This window comes from Dipteris shenzhenensis, chromosome 15, assembly GCF_047967505.1.
Source record: "Dipteris shenzhenensis isolate YYH24624 ecotype China chromosome 15, Dip_SZ_1.0, whole genome shotgun sequence".
Taxonomy (NCBI): domain Eukaryota; kingdom Viridiplantae; phylum Streptophyta; class Polypodiopsida; order Gleicheniales; family Dipteridaceae; genus Dipteris; species Dipteris shenzhenensis.
The window spans coordinates 44,518,228-44,535,595 of record NC_141610.1 but is presented as its reverse complement, the minus strand read 5'-3'; the positions used below and the strand labels follow the sequence as shown (position 1 = coordinate 44,535,595).

At 40.8% G+C, this 17,368-nt stretch overlaps 1 protein-coding gene across 1 annotated transcript; it reads left to right on the top strand.

Moving 5' to 3' along the window:
* The first annotated feature begins 580 nt into the window (after nucleotides 1-580).
* Nucleotides 581-4,688, top strand: LOC147893870 (protein NRT1/ PTR FAMILY 8.3-like). Its single transcript, XM_087385573.1, has 4 exons — nucleotides 581-1,600; nucleotides 1,727-1,944; nucleotides 2,174-2,733; nucleotides 3,725-4,688. Exons 1-4 carry the CDS (start codon nucleotides 1,417-1,419, stop codon nucleotides 4,602-4,604), a joined length of 1,842 nt encoding a protein of 613 aa, XP_087241699.1. The 5' UTR covers nucleotides 581-1,416; the 3' UTR covers nucleotides 4,605-4,688.
* Nucleotides 4,689-17,368: the final 12,680 nt, after the last annotated feature.

The window sequence follows — 17,368 nt, the reverse complement described above, 5'->3', positions numbered from 1 at the left end:
GCACAAATCCTTTCAGCTTGTGCCTTGTAGAATTCATAGAAAACCATGAAACTATGAAACTTCAAATTTCGAAGTTTATCAAATAGATATACTTTTTGGCCTGCCCTCTGGTGTGTTGCTTTGATTGGTTGCCGTCAAGTGGGAGTTAAGTGCACTAATGGCTTTGAGACGAGCTTGGCCATGAGCATTCAAAACTTGGGGCCCTTGTTTTTATTGTCATTCCGTCTCTCTCTCCATTCACTACCTCCTTTGTTTTACATGTTGGGCAGGCCTTATGAATGATAAAAGTCATTCATTTCTTTCACTTGTTTCAATTTCAAAAATCCATAAACCTTTTCATGTTTTAGTTATATTTTGGCCTAAAATTTCGAAAGTACAAACCTTAGGTTTCTCTATATACAAACAGAAAACTTCTCTATCTAGAAACAAAATAACACTTTTAAATCTCTCTTTGTGTCTTTCTGAATTAAAACCTTAGGTTTATATATCAAGCAAAGCTCCAAATTTGTCATGTTTTCTCTCTCTCTCTCTCTCTCTCTCAATCCATCTATTAATCTATTAATCATACAAAGCTCCAAATTTGCATACTCCTCATCTTCAGTCTTCTACACTAAGTTATGTTGCAATGGAGACTAAAGTTTGACGCTTTTCCCCTTCAACTCTCTCTGTGTGTCTCTCTGAATTAAGCAAAGCTCCAGATTTGTGCTTTGTTCACGCTGCCCTTTTAATCGTCTGCATGTGTCCTGTTTCAATTCTACGTGTCCTCTGCCTCTCTTATGGTTCCTACAAAGCCATGCTGCTGCTTTTGTCATCTCTGCTACTTGGATTGCAGGAATTCCATACTGATGTCACAGCAACTCGTGCAATGCGTTGAATTGAGTATTTGGGTTTCTGTTTTATACCCTCCTCTGATCACAATCAGGGAAACCTGCATGGCCTGCATCTCTACCAATCAACCTCACATTTGTCCTATCAATCTCTGATGATTTCACACCTTCCAAAGCTTTGCAGCTCTTTGATTGCCCCTCTCACAATCATGGAAAGCTCCAAATTTGCAGATTGCGTACTTTTCTGAATCTCTGCTCATCACCAATTTCCATTTGCCTTCTGCTTCTAGCATGGTTTCACACGTCCACAGTTTGCATCTTTCGGTCGGTAGCCGCCCGAAGTCTGCATCTTCCGGTTGGTAGCCGCCCTTGGAAAGAGGAAATTGATGCATGTCGTAGTTTGTTGTTCATCTGCTCCAACTGCCGTCTTTGCATTTTCCGTTGCTACACTGCCGTCTCTGCATTTTCCTGATTCTCACGTCCAAAGTTTGCATCTAATTTCGGTTTGCAGCATGTTGTAGTTTGTTGCCCTCTTCATCTTCATCTGCTCCACTGTCTGTCGTCTCTGCATTTTCCTGCTTCTCATTTCATGGCGCCCTCAAGAGCTGTCCATACCAGCTCTCACGATTTCACCCCACACGAAGGGGAAGAAGAAGTTGGGTCGAGTCGTGTGAATGCCCCCGATTTGGTGCTTGATGGTTCCGTCGATCTCAAACAAAGGCCTGTCAGTCGTGCTCGCACAGGAGGCTGGAAGGCCTGCGTTTTCATCATAGGTGATCAATCCGATATCCCGAATCCTGCCTATATACAACGGTTACTCGCATGGATTACGAGTTGTGTGTAGTGGAAGCTTGCATTTTCCTTTTGTTTAAGCTTGCTCGTGTTTCCGTATACTGCAGGCAATGAGCTCAGCGAGAGGCTTGCGTACTATGGCATTGCGTCAAATTTGATCACTTACATGACAACAGTCCTGCACGAGGGCCTAGCCTCCGCCGCAAGGAATACCAACGACTGGTCAGGGGTCACTTTAGTTGTTCCTCTTTTCGGAGCCTTCTTTGCTGATGCCTACTTCGGAAAATTCTGGACCATTGCCGCTTGTTCTGTGGTCTATATTCTGGTTAGTTCAAAACTTCGGACCCGTGAGTGAAGCATTGCGCGTATCCGCTGCAAGTAGCGCTGGAACAGGTTTGCTAGAGCTTGCATCAATAAACTTGGATTAGCTCAGTATTACGCTTTCATGGTTTATAGTCCTCGTACGTAACAAGGCGCTTGGAGGGAGGCTACGTGAAATACGACCACAAGAATTTGCGCAAAATTTTCAACAGCACCAAAAACTTGTGTTGCAGGGATTGGTGTTTCTGACACTTTCAGTAACTCTTCGTACTCTAAAACCACCGGATTGCGGTGCTGATGCGTCTTGCCCCAAGGCAACCTCAGCTCAGCGTGGCTTCTTCTTTTTGTCCTTGTATCTGATATCTATTGGAACCGGTGGTGTGAAGCCCTGCCTTGAGGCATTTGGTGCCGATCAATTTGATGAAGAGGACGGCAAAGAAAAAAAAGCGAAAAGCTCCTTTTTCAACTGGTGGTATTTTGGCCTTTGCACTGGTGCTTTGCTGGCCTTCACAGTGCTGGTATATATTCAGGAAAATGTGAGTTGGGGCATTGGCTTCGGCATCGCAGCCGTAGCCATGGCTGTAGCCTTGACTATTTTTCTAGGGGGAACAAAATTCTACAGGCACAAAATTCCTAGTGGAAGCCCTCTCACACGTGTGGCTCAAGTATTCATTGCAGCTGTCCGCAAGCGGAGATTGACGCCTCCATCCAGCGCAGATTTGCTATACGAAATGCATGACAAAGAGTCCTTGCGAGTAGGGAGAAGGAAACTGCTACATACGAAACAGTTAACGTAAGAAAGACCGAGTAACCTTCTTTTTGATTTTGGATGTCCCCTGGGGCTTGAGCTCAAAACTCTTGACATCAATTTGAACCTTTCAAAATTCATGTCGAGTTTTGAAGTTGTTTCTTGTATTCATATAGCTGCATAGTATGCATCCGCATTGCATGTAAGGGCGGGGCACTCTGTGCATGCGTGAATGGGTACTTATGTTTGGACGTAAGGCGTGTGGATGTGTCGTTGGGGTACACATGCAGACGGGCATGACGTGTGTGTGTGTGTGTGTGTGTGTGTGTGTGTGAGAGAGAGAGAGAGAGATACAAGGATTTCACTTTTTTTTTTTTAAATGTGTGTGTATGTGTGTGTGTGTGTGTGAGAGAGAGAGAGAGAGAAACTATTTCCAGGCATAACTGAGGAAGATCTCCTGTTGAGGCTCTCTGTTTTTTGAGACCCTCATGTAAATCTTGCTGATAATATACCTCATGGGTTTACCAAAAAAAAAAAGTGTGTGTGTGTGTGTGTGAGAGAGAGAGAGAGAGAGGTGGGAGAGAAGAACAGAGAGATGCAAACATGACAGCAAAGTTGAGATCTGCATCCAGTTTTTTTCATGCTAATTATGCAAACGTATACAGTTATCATATGCCTATATGGAAACGGGCACCGCCCTATAATTTATTCTGACAAAGATAGACAGATATAGAGGGCTAGTTCTATCCTTCATTTCGTTTAATTTTTACTCCTAGACATTTGCTATTTGTCTACCTATACTTTGGTAGCTTACTCACAGAGTCCACACATCCGTGTCCTCTTTAATTTGGTCGTTGAAATAGTAATTTCTTCATTATTCAATGACTGGATCCATGATCCCAAACTATACTAAGAAAACACAGAAAGACCATGATCCTTGCACTCTTTTTGATGGCCTCAAGTTGAAGTTTGTGACTTGACTTCTAGACAGAACCATGGTTTGATATTAATTTCTGCTGCATTGATCATGCTACAGGTTTTTAGACAAAGCAGCTGTGTTAGAGAGCTCTGAGGGTGACGCTAAAACAAATCAAAGTCTTTGGAAGCTTTGCACTGTCACGCAAGTTGAAGAAGTGAAGCTTGTACTTCGCATTGTACCTATTTGGCTTTCAATGCTAATGTACGGGGTAGTGTTTGCTCAAACAGCAACCCTGTTCACCAAACAGGGTAGCTCTATGAACAGAAGAATGGGTCCGCACTTTGAAATTCCTGCAGCTTCTTTGCAGAGCTTTACCACAATAATTATCCTCATTTTGTTGCCCATATATGACCGACTCTTTGTACCATTAGCCCGCCATTTCAGTGGGAATCAACGAGGTATTACTCTGCTTCAAAGAATAGGTGTGGGATTGTTTTTGTCAATTGTTTGTATGGCAGCTGCAGCTGTTACTGAAAAGAAGAGGCTGAGAGTAGCAAGAGATCACGGGCTGCTTGATCAGCCTCATGCAATCATTCCTCTCAGTATATTTTGGCTACTCCCTCAGTATGTGCTGATAGGCATATCAGACGTTTTTGCCATTGTTGGGCAGCAAGAATTTTTCTATGATCAAGTACCTGACACAATGCGAAGCTTTGGCATGGCCTTGTATCTCTGTGCCATTGGTGTAGGCAGCTTTCTGAGCAGCCTTATTATCACTATTGTAGATAGCATCACAAGTCATGGTGGACAAAAGAGTTGGTTTGTAACTAACATAAACAGAGGCCACTTAGACTATTTCTATTGGCTTCTTGCTGTACTTAGTTTAGCAAATTGGTGTCTTTTCATCCTGCTGGCACGTCTTTATGACTATAAAGAAGCAGAAAGCATCAGCTCCTGGGGTTCTTCCCGAGAGAGTCTAGCTGAACCTGACTCTTAGGAACTGATTAAATTGTAACTGTGACATCGCGGCTAAGGGGACAATGACATGACGTTTTGATGATAATAGGAAATGGAATGGGACAGGTTCTTGTAACAGAAAGTTCTTGTTGGGTAAAGGTATGTACCTGAATCAGGTGATTTTTTAGCAAGTCTGAAAGGAAAAAAGAAAACGTCATGGAGGGGGGCGGGAGAGAGAGACAGAAAGAGAACTCTGATGGCATTGAAATGTGGCTGAAATCCATGGGCAATAAAAATTGTTGTAAATCATTGTAGTTACCACCAGTGAAGGTTGTTTGTGTTGAGAAAGTAGCTAACAAAAGCAGCTCATTGTATGTGCCTCAAGAAACATCTGCATTGGGGAGAAATGCTTTCTACTCCAGTCCGTTGAATGGAAAAAGGCGGTTTTTGCAATATTTTACTATCTTGAATGTCTCATTGCCATGGAAACAGCAATTTGTTATGCATGTGAAACTGGAAACACTGTTTATGCACTTCCCTTTGAATCTGTTCTTGAATAAAATGATGATGTGTTTCAACAAGCCTTGAATAAACACAAGTGGTTCTTGGAGATATCCGTACAAAACTTGTTGTGACAAGAAATGATTATTGGGTTACTTGGGGTACACCCAGATTTTCCACGAATTGTCACGATTGGATACACCCTTGGCAGCCAATGCAAAGTGCCCGGTATTCATATTCTAGATGATAATGCGATAGTCACTTATTTCTCACAGCAGTCAAGAAATAGCTCAGGAGAACCATTAAATTGCTGGTGCTCTGTGGCTATGTTCTCGAACCAACTTCCATTAGAATATCCATGTAACAAGATTCTACCTTGGTATATTATGCCCATACCAAATTATACCTTCGATCTATTTTAAGATTCTTTTGGTAGCTCTTAAATAGAATTCCCTCAGGTCTTGCATACTAGTATGTTGCATCAAGTACATTAGACTAGCATGCTTCAAGTACATCAAACTTGCCATCGATCGAGATATGCATTTTCTTTCATATCATATGTCAATTTGTTTCTTTTTCAATTGGTCTTGGTAGAATCTCCATAAGCTTGTCAATTTGCATGTCGAACTGTTTCAAAAGAGCCACTGCACATTTGCTCTACAATAATAGGACGTCATCAATTTTTACCATACCTCTATGCCAAAGCATTAATGCATGTGTCCATGATTTGACATGTGGTATGTTTATGTCAACTACATCTACCAAAGGAAGGAGCAAGAGGGCAGAGCCGAAAGGAGGTTTTAAAGGGATCGGGTAGGAGGGCTAAGGGGGGAGGGTTGAGAGTGGAAGGAGGAGAGATAGAGGCTGAGAGACGAGAAACTAAGAGTTGAGAGTTAGAGGCTGAAGGGGTTGAGAGAGGAGAGGGAGAAGGGATAAGAGGGCAGAGGGGGGGGGGGGGAGATAGGGGCAGGTAGAGAGGAGGATAGGCTAAGAGGCTGAGGGGAGGTAGGGACTAAGGGGAGGTAGAGAGTGGAGAGGCTGAGAGTAGGGAGGGGCATAGAGCTCTATAATTGTGTTTTGGAGCAAGAGCACTTCCTAGAATCATTTCTTGAAGCAGCCAAAACCTAGAGCTGAATTTCAATTTTTAGAGCAGGCAAAGGCTGGAGCTGAATTTTGCTTTTTGAAGCAAACAAATCCTGGAGCTGAATTCCATTTTGGAGCAGAAGCACTTCTTGAATCAAAATCATTTTTTGGAGCAACCAAAGTCTAGAGATGAAATTAGTTTTTTGGAGCAGCAAAAGCTTAGAGTTGGATTTTGTTTTGGAGCGATAACTTGGACCAAAATCATTTTTTAGAGCAGCCAAAGCTTGGAGCTTTTTTTTTTTTTTGAGCAGCAACACTTTGTAGATCAAAATGGTTTTTTGAAGCAGCCAAACACTGGAGTTAAAATACATTTTTTGGAGCAGCCAAAACTTGGAGCTGAATTTTGTTTTTGAAGAGTAGCCTAATTGGAGTGGGTGAAGGAGGGAGTAGAGGAGGAGGACTAGAGAGAGGTTAGAGGTGCAAATTACAAACAGCAAGCTGGAAGGGGGGAGGGAGACAGAGGCTAAGGGGAGGGAGGTAGAGGGAGAGAGAGGCCAAGAGAGAGGGAGGGAGAGCCCGAGGGGAGCAAGGAGGGATGGGGTTGTCAGTGCTCTTCATTTCCCCCCGTTGATACAGTCTCCTTGTGTCTTTCTCCACTTGGTGGACGTCAAGTTTTTATTTGTGCTTGTTGAACCAATAGTTTTTAGTGGTGTGGCTCTAGCAGTCGTAAATGTTGCAAGACCTACCCAGTTGACACTCATTTGCCACATGACTATCTACTTTCCACTTGTGGCACTTTACTTCACTCTTCTCAAGGTGACCTTGATGCCCATTTCTTTTAGAAGCTTCTTTATTTCTTCTTCTCAATCTTAGTGTCTTTTTTTATCACCAGTTGGTCTTCATCTTCTTACAAATCAACACCTTCTTCTTTTTTTATGGTTCCATGTTTCGCCTCCCAATCACAATTGCTCTATTGAGCAATTCATGATATGCCCTTGTTAGCTAAGTTCTGTCTTTTTTTACCACCACTCGGTCTTCGTCTTCTTTTTGTATCACCACTTTCTCTTTGTCTTCTTCGTCACTTTTCACTTCACAAATCAACACCTTTTATTGTGGTTCCACTTCCTCTTCTCAATTGCAATTGCTTTGTTGAGAAATTCATCATACGTCCCTGTTGGTTAAGTTGTCTCCATGTTGCACAACTCGACTCTGTGAATGAGGCCACACTCATCAACCAAGGATGCGATGATGCTTCATCTTGCATGTTCTCGAGCTGACTGGTTAGCACTCCGACTCATGTCATAAAGTCATACATCAATTTGCCCTTTTATTGGTTGAGTCAGTTGAGATTTAGCAATACATCTTCCTTGCTGGAAAATTTTTAAGAACTCAACTTTCAACTCGTCTTTCATGGAAAACTGCTCATTGGGTTACTGGTCATACAATTCGATGGCTTTGTCTGTGCAAAAGTGGTAGCAAAGTAGATCAAGTACTCTTCCTCTGTATTGACTTGCAAAATCACTGCTATTTGCAAAAATTCTCCAGATGAAATCAAATATTCTCTCCCTTGAATCATTGAATTCTTAGAGTTTCATTTGTATTGTTGGTCCACTTGCTACCTCAACACCTTGTGGTGGGCTCGGTGGTGGATTGGCTTCAAATCTATCTATTGTGGCTTGTTTCACATGACTTGATCTTTGCTCTTGTCATGGCTGTGAGAATCCACTTCCTTGTTTTTGCTAGACCTTGCTTGAATTCACTGGAGGTGGGATTTCTTAACGCTCTTGGTTGCTCCCTCGTTCCTCTTGGTTGCTCCCTCGTTCCTCTCTTCATTCAGCATTGGTGGTGGCAATGAACTATTTGGCCTACACACTTCCATGGTCAAGGTTTTGTCTTCTTTAGCGATCGTCTAGAGACTTCTTGTTTGAGATTTGATTCAGCGATCCATTCTTCTCTTGTTCCTGCATCCATGATATTTTACATTCACTGCCAGTTTGTCTCTCTTGTACTCCATTGTCAACCTACTTTGCATTCCCTAGCAAAATCGACAAATGTTAACGCTCAATCATGGGATTGCATGCTTGTGCTTTGCTTCATTTCCAATGCCCTTCATTTTGTATTGCATATGCGAGGTCATTTCTAGATGACCAGTGAGGTGCTTGCTCTTTGTGATGCAAATCAATATGTAGTAAATACGTACGTAGCAAGGGGCAAGGGGAAGCACACAATTGAGAAAATGAATGTTGAACTAAAAGAAAGAGGGGTGGATGCACGTGAATTGGAAATATACTTATTCTATTACTTAGCCAAGATTGGTAACCGTATACAACTGGTTTAGAGGGTACACTCTCCATCATGTTTCATGGATAGCAAGAAGCACCCTAACTCCTAATACTCTAGGACTTCATATGCATGACTACTTCTAACATTTGCGGTGGGCGTAGCCCATCAATTTTACAACGGTTTACACCTACCCATCAGAGGGTAGGTACCATTACATCATATCGCATTCTTTTGACACATTTGACCCTCCAAGATCTTATGTATGACTATCATTTGACATGCACTAATGGATTTTAATAGTTGGGGCCCTTTGCTTCCTTGCCTTGTTACATAGATTCACCTCACTTTGTCGCACAACACTGTCCATGGGGGTTGGGCATTTGGTACACAATGTTTGAATGGGTTACAAGCTACTTTTCACTTTGCCTTTGCCTTTGCACAATCATTCTTTGGTCTATAGCTCAGTTATTTCTTCGATTGAATCATTTGCTTTGGCCTTAGATGAACCCTTCAGACAACCAGCTGCTTTGACCTTAGTTGAGTCATTACTTTGGCCTTGTTTAAGTCCCTGAAACAATTAGTTCTCAGGTGCAATAGACTAATCTTGCAACAACCCACAACTATTGAATGCCTTACTCTTTTGCACTTTAACCCTTTTCCACCTCTCCACTTTCTCTCCCACTCCTTACCCACTCCATCATCCTTTCCTTACCATTTATTTCTCAGATCTACTCTTTCCCTGCATAGTTACATGCATTCTCCACTTTCATAATACCTCTCTTCCATCTTGACCTACCCTTGCAACCCTTAATCTCCTAGCATAGGCTTCTCAATCCTTACCCCAATTAATCGACATAGGAGGCTAGCTCTCCCCTTTCTTAACCTTAGAAACCTCTCTAGACCCTACAATCCCTTCTAAACCCTACAAACCTTTTTGAACCCTACAAATCCTTCTTCTAGCTTAATTTTCTCAACCTTACCCTTTGTTAGATCCCTACAATATCTTACTAGATCTTAAAATCCTAATGGAAGCAAGAATTCCCATCAATACTATTACATATCACTTATTCTTCACATAAGCTCATTCTATGACTCATGCTTTAGGCATACATCTCTAACTAAAATATAAAACAAGGTCATGTGCTACACTTTTGATATATTTAATAATGAGAAATCAAGCATAAATGTAGGTGACCAAACCAAAACAAATAAGTGAGAAATAGTGGGTAAACTCAGTTCCATTGCCTAATCATAGCACTCATCTTTCTCATAGATCCTTTCTCACACCTCATGATTTTGGGATATCATACATTTGGCCTTGAATATATGAGGGGCAAAAAAAATACCACTCTATGGAGCTTCCCTACCAAAATGTATATGAGGGGCAAAAAAAATACCACTCTATGGAGCTTCCCTACCAAAAAATAGGTTTTGAGACATAATAGGTGCCTTAGAGGATGAGATTAGGTGATTGATTGAAGGCATCGAATGATGTTAGGACACCCACACCCCCTTGATGGATGAAAATGTTTTCCATCTTCATCATACTTCCCTATTAGAAGTACTAATGTAACTCATTCTACTAGATCTAATGCATATTCAAGAATGTGTAGACCTGCTAATAAGGCCAACCATTACATAGAGATCATACATATGGAGGCTTGATTGGCCCCAAAATGGGACTCAAACCCAAGATACAAAATGAAAACACTTTGGAAAAGGCAACCACATTGAGATTTGGTGGCCTACAAAATTTCCAATGGTAGTGCACATTTTTAATAGATGTGCCATGGAGGCATTAGATGATCAAACACATGCAAAGTTTATATTAGTATAGAGTCTAATATTTCACAGCTAATAGTTTTTATTGCAATGCACATGATCACATCTTTATGAGAAAATGAAGAGATATGATATAATGCCAAAAATATCTATGATATTTGCACTAAGGAATATGCAAAATATTACCATTATGCAATGATTATGAGAATGATGAAAATCCAGACTTGCAGAGCAAAGCATTATTATGCAAGGTGGTGGTTAAAGGCCTTTTGCCAAGACAGGAAATTTGGCAAGAATTTTTCATATGGTGCATATAGTCTTGTTTTCCATCCACATGTCAAGATTGGATGGATAGTACCAAGTGGACCTTAAGCTCATCCCATTGTAGGGCTCCCTAATCCCCTTTTATGGGGCTACTATCCTGAAAGCTTGGGTCAACTTCGAGTAGTCTTTGGAGAGTTCCCCCTTCCTCATGGGAAGAGATTGATAGGTAGCTTGTCATATGAAATCACAGTATACTTGATTATCATGGCAGAGCACTTACTACTTTGCATTATATGAAATGATCTAGATGGGAGAGAAGTCTTGCTTCCTCAATTGTTGGTTCTTGGAAGGATTTCAAAAACCTTCTAGATGATTGTAGACTAAAGTTATCTCAAACGAGGTGAAACGAGAATATAATAGAATGATGCAACCTTTCCCTTGGATTTGGGTTCCAGCAAGTGATAGGACTCCTTCTCGGTCTACTTGGATTGGGCCTTTATTAGACCAGGGATCCCACTTAAGATTAAATGAGTATGAGGATAGGGATGCCCTAGTTGTTTATGTTCATTTTGGGAGAAGGTTGTACAAGTACGGATGATATACTTATGCATATTCCATTTCAGCTTGTTAGGCTTGTAGGTCATGTGGATCAGTGGCTTTAACTTTAGGTTGGTATCTAGACCCTAACCTCTCACATTCCGTTGGGTTCCTAGAGGATCTGGATCTGTGCAGGTGTCCTTATAAAATATTTGCAGTGGGACCCTGAGGAGTGGGAATGGATTGATGCATGGCATTGAGAGAAGAGACTCCCCTTCTTTTGCTAAACGGTTTGCAATGGCAAGAAGTTTCAGCTCAACCTTAGACGTTGAAGCCCACCATATTTCGTCATCGGGAGAATTTTTAGATTTCTACTACTTGCAGAAATCCTTTTGGAAGAGACTCTAGAAATCGTTTAGGAATAGAAAGTTCATTATTTTCTTTCATCGATCATTGCCTATCATGATAAATCATCCATTTATAGGATATCATACACTAATGTACAAATGTAAATTTGCATTCACATCACTTTCGACAAGACGTCTTTATTAAAAATGTTTTTGAACACTTGCTTGAGATTGTAAAGTCCCTTCCTGAATCTACACATAAAATGCTCTCTCAAATCATTCTAGTTGAATCACGGAGACTTCTTCTAGCATACCATTAAAAAATGCAGATTTGACATCCATTTGATGTCGTTTCCATCCAAGAAGAGCTCCATTTGATGTCGTTTATAATTTCCATCCATAAGGAGAGCTTTCATTTGATGTAGTTTCCATCCATGAGAAGAGCATCCAATGCAACTATAGCAACAAGATCAAAAATTTCTCATCATAATGAACATTTTACTGCTCAAAGCCTCTTGGAACTATCCTAGCTTTGTACTTGCTAATGATTTCATTTGACATACACGTTATCTTGTAGATCCATTTGCATGTTATGGGTTCTTGCTTGGGTAGATTTGATGTATCATTTTTCATGATTTTAGCGCACTTCTCTTGCAAAGCATCTATCCATTCTTTGTGCCAAGAAGTCTTTAAAGTTTGTAGAATCTTGAGAGTACAACTTTTTCCTTCAATGCGAGATTTTTTTCAAATCTTTCAAACGATTTCCTTTCTCTTGTGGATTTTCATTCTATTAAATTTACATCATTTGCATTAACAACCTTCAATATCTACCAAAGCTATCTAGTTTTCTTCTAGTTCATATCTAGAGTTTTCGAACTTTCTCTTGTTTCCTATGTTCTCCATCTTAAAACTCGGACTCATGACTTTTTAACTAATTGTCATTTCATGACTCAATGTACTACATGCATCACATGGTTTAGAAAATTTAACCTATTAGACTTTTCATCATTTTCTTTTTTTTCTAATTTACGAAAATAATTCTATTAAGTATGAAAGAAACTTCAAGGGCAAAGCTCAAGGGAAGAGTACAACATGCAAGGCATGAGAACTCTAATAGGGCAAAATCAAACTCTTGTAAGAGAGCTTTTAAAAGCCCAATGTTGAGGCTCAAAGTGCCACCTCAACCCTACAAAGGCCTCCAAGAAAAACAGGGAGCTACTCCACTCCTTGAGAAAAAGAAACCTCTTAGTAGAAAAGCTTGGGAAGACCCTTGCATGCTCCCCCAAATGGAAACCAAGGTGTGTATAGTATCTATCCAAATACTGGCCAATATGTGTAGGGTGGACCTGAGAACTATCCAAGACCTCTGTGCATCTGCATCTCCAAACAGCCAGGGTGGCTTGGGAGACCTTGATTCTTTCCACATGGGAAGGGATTCTCAATATCATAGACCCACACTTGCAGTGTAGGGCTTTGCTTTGCACGATTGTGGTGGTAAGGTGACTAATACCTAGGCAAGATCCATGGAAAGACTTCTTTATTTGTAGCATACAATCTTGTATTCCTTATTTGGGTGGAGACTGGATGGATAGCAGTAGATAGATCTTTACCTCAGCCCACCTCAGATCTCCCTCCTCTCCACTTATGGTTGCTATCATGAAATCTTGGGCCATGAGCATGGCAAACCACTTTCCACTTTTCACTATATGTAGTGGTGTAGATGGGAGAGAGACCCTACCTCCTCTATGGGATCTTGGAAAGCTTTCAAGAAACTTCTAAAGGGTAATAAATTACAATTAGTAAGTCACCTCAAAGTAAGAGTAGGGAGAATCCAGTGAATTGAGAGGGTTGATACATATGATAGGCCAATTTCTTGCTCTACTTGGATGGTTTTTTTCACAGTAGAGTAGGCATTCCAATTCAGGTCACAGCATGACAACAATCAGATGGTGTTGAGTCAACAAGCCAGCTATCTAGATCTACACATGATATTCTATTGGGATTTCCTTTTCATCTTGTCAAAATCATAGGTTATGTGGAGCATGGCTTGGATTCATAATGTCACCTAGATTCACATGTGCTTCTTCTCTCTTTGGGATCATTGAGAATTTGTATGTATGGAGGAGTCCCAATAAAGAATTAGAGTGGGTCATCGGAGAGTGGGAGTAGATTGATGAAGGGCACCGAGAGAAGGGCATTCCCTTCTTTCAATACACAATCAATAATGCTAGGAGATTTCAACTCAATTGTAGAGGCTAGAGGCCCTCCAGAGCTTCTCATTGGGAGAATTTTTAGATTTCTGCAGATTTGCAAAAAGTTTTTTGGAAGAGACTCTAGAAATCCCTCAGGAATAGAAAAATCACACTCTTCTTTGGCTTTCCATTCATGGAGAACCTATGGTAGTCTAGGTTGGGGAAAACTCTACGTGTCCTCTTTGCCTTTTTACTATTTCATCATTGCTTATGGGATTGCAGATAAGCAAGGATTGCATGGAAGGGGATTGCTAGTATTTTTAGTACGTTTGCTCCTTTCCCCTTCTTTATGATGGGGCTCAGTGGCTTGGCTCTCTCTTTTAGGGCCTTAGGTCTTTTATGAGAGGCATGACCCTGCTTGGGATCTCTTGATTCGATGACACACTACTAGATTCATTGCCTTTCTTCATTCGTTCAGGTGGTCCCATCACTCACCCACATCAATGAGGGCTCTTTTTGCTCAATGAGGTCATGGCCTATTTCCTTCACCATTTTTATTTCTTCTTTTTAGTGAAACATTCACTTTGACTTCTTTAGGCTCATCTAGGCTACTCATTGTGATCTTGTGACCACCTTTGTATCCACCTCCATCAGCTCTACACCCATTGTTTGCATGCCTTTTGGAGCATGTCGAGTTGTTTCTTTTATAATCTACATTTGCTCTTCTAAAGGCCTTCCTTGCCACCACAGAAGTAGCATATCATAGTGGTGCTATTCTTTCTTTTTTTCAAGAAACGGACTTCTATTAAGTTTGAAATAAACCCGTGAGAGCAAGGTCGAGGTAGAAATACATCATGCAAGTATGAAAATGAACACCCTAAAAGGGGATAATGAACAACTCCTCAAAGTAGAAAAGAGAGAAATTGAGGTAGAGGCTGAAAGCGCCATCTCAATCCGATTGTGGATTTTAAGAAAAGCTCCATTCCCTAAGGAAAATATCCCTCTTGAGAGAGGCTGGCTGTGAAGTTCCCTGCATGCTCACCCAAATGGCCATTAGGATATGTATAGTATCTGTCCAGATAATGGCCAATGTGTGAGAAGGGTGAGCTTGGGACCCATACAAGTCCTCTGTGCAACTGGCTCTCTAGACATGCCACATTGAAATACTTGCTACTAGTAACTCCTAAGAAGAATCCACAAAATCATGCACGAGAGCACAACTGAATGTGAAGGACAAATGAAATAGAAATACATTAGCTTAGCCTAGGAGAAGATTAGGAATTTCTCACACTCATTGTGAAAAGTTCTTCCAAAAATGAATCCCTAACAAGTGACCTATGGCTACACCTCTCATGACAACTATCGAGGTGACTAAAAGAGAAGTGCCAATGGTCAACATTAAAGCAATCATATTGTAAAGTGAGTGCTCCTCGATGGATGCTCAAGTGAAAAAGTCATGTCCTAAGAAGTGCAAAAGGGGCTAAAGTTGAAAAACTCAAAGACTTTGCCATTAAAAGTTTGTATGGTAGATCAGAGGTTGGTGATGCTCACAAGCATGCTCAAGGATGTTTGCATCAAGATCAATGGATCCTACTTCACATTCATAATTGTGATCAAAATGCAAAGAAAAGAAGGGTACCCAATTGTATAGGTTGACCACGATTAGAGGTTGGCAAGGTTCTCCACGATTGGGGAAGAGAGATCTTCACAATCACCCAAGATAGAAAGGACATGCCACTACTGATGGGCAAGAGAATGATTTAGAAGAATTGCAAGCCTAGATTCTTAGATGTGGAAGAGACCTACACCTTGCACGTTGAGGTCCACCCTCACCACATCAACAATCGACACAATGTGGGTGGCAACCAAAAGGCTAATGGAAGTCAAAGAGCTCTACATGACTTTTCCAAAATGCTTCACCAAAGACAAAGAAGCAAAAGAGAAGTTCGAGAATAACTAGCAAATCAAATATCCATAGAGTTAATAGTAGCGTATGAATCATTGAAGGTTAAGCAATCATAAGTATCAATGTGATATCATGTGAATTACTAATGTTGACCTAGATCGTTGAAGAAATTCCCAACAATTCTTTTAAGGAGCCAAAGTACTCTTCAAGGAGTACAAAGGTATATTTGTATGGGAATACATGGGTTTTAATAGTGTCCCAGCAAGCTTGTTCTACACCAAAATACCCCTCATTCCAGATACGACTATGACACCAAAGGAACCCCAACTATGGCAAGTTGTTGAAGATAGGGATCAATCAATGGCTCAAATCACTATTCATTTACCAACTTGACCGAAGCAATTGGTTGTTTCCAATCATCATTGTACCAAAAATGAATGGCAAGTCGTGAGTCTATGTCAATGACCAAAAGCTGAATGAGAAAACCATCAAAGACCCATTCTCATTATCATTTATGAACACCATCTTGGACAAGGTACTAGGGCATGAGATGTATTCATTCATGGATTGATATAGTGGGTATAATCAAATGATACTAGCTGAAGAAGACCACAAAAGGGTCATGTTCATCACCTGATGGGAGCATATTCAAGCCAAGTGATGCCATTCAAATTGAAGAATGAACCATCCACATTTAAATCCCTTCATGGTGGAACTTCCATGATTACATTGACAAATCCTCATGATATTCTTGGATGATTTCTCAAGCTGCACTAGCAAGAAAGCACACTTGGGATATCTAAAAAAGGTGTTTCAAAAATTCAAGGAGAAACAAATTTTGCTCAATCCATGAAAGTGTGTATATTCTATGTTCTCAGGGGTGTTGGTAGGCACAAAATATTTGGTGAAGACATCATGATTGAAAAATCCAAGATCAATGCCGTGCAAAAGATGAAGCCATGGTTGATTGACACAAAGGCAAAGGCAAAGGCAAATTGTTCTCAAGGTGAGTGAAGCCAAAGAAGGCAAATAGTATCAAGCAAGTACACTCATTTGTGCAGTCCCTTAGCTTCTACCAGTGATTCATCAAGAAGTTTGCATGAGTAGCCAAGCCACTTCATCACCCAACAAGAGCATATACAAAGCTTGATACAAAGAATTGCAACTCATATAAGTGATGGCGATAAGGCACAAATCCTCCAAACCTAGATTGGCCTTCCTTATGCATGTGATACATTAAGGATGGCAATTGGGTCCATCTTGGATTAACTCAAAAGAGAACTTGGATTTCTCAGTTTGCTATGAGAGATGAATGTTCTCATCAATAGAGATGGACTACTTGACAACCAAACAAGAAGCCCTAGGGATGGTGTACAATATCTAGAATTTTTGGCACTATCTACTCAGCAACCATTCGTCTTCTTCATGGATTAGTAGGCATTGCTCTACTTGATCAAGAAAAGGTTCATGATGGCACTATCAATCCGATGGTTGCTAATGCTCAGCAATTCAACTTCAAGATCATCCACAAGCCTAGTTCATCGCATTATGGAGTTGATACTTGTCTCGCACCAAAGATTGGAGACCCAACAAAGGGATTAACTATCGTCTCCTTGATGCTAGTTTGTTTATAGTGTTAATGTACAATGACAAGCATGAAGAGATCATTCAATATATCTCGTTGCGAAAACATTCAACAAATATGCAATCAATCAGGGTGCGTTTTTTTGATGAGCATGTTTTGGCGAGCTTGTACAAAAATGGCGAGCTTACTCTCTCTCTCTCTCTCTCTCTCTCTCTCTCTCTCTCTCTCTCTCTCTCTCTCTCTCTCTCCCCCCTTTGTTTCCTCTCCCCTCTCTTGGACTCCCCTATCTTCCCCCCCCTTTGTTTCCTCTTCTTCCTCATCTCC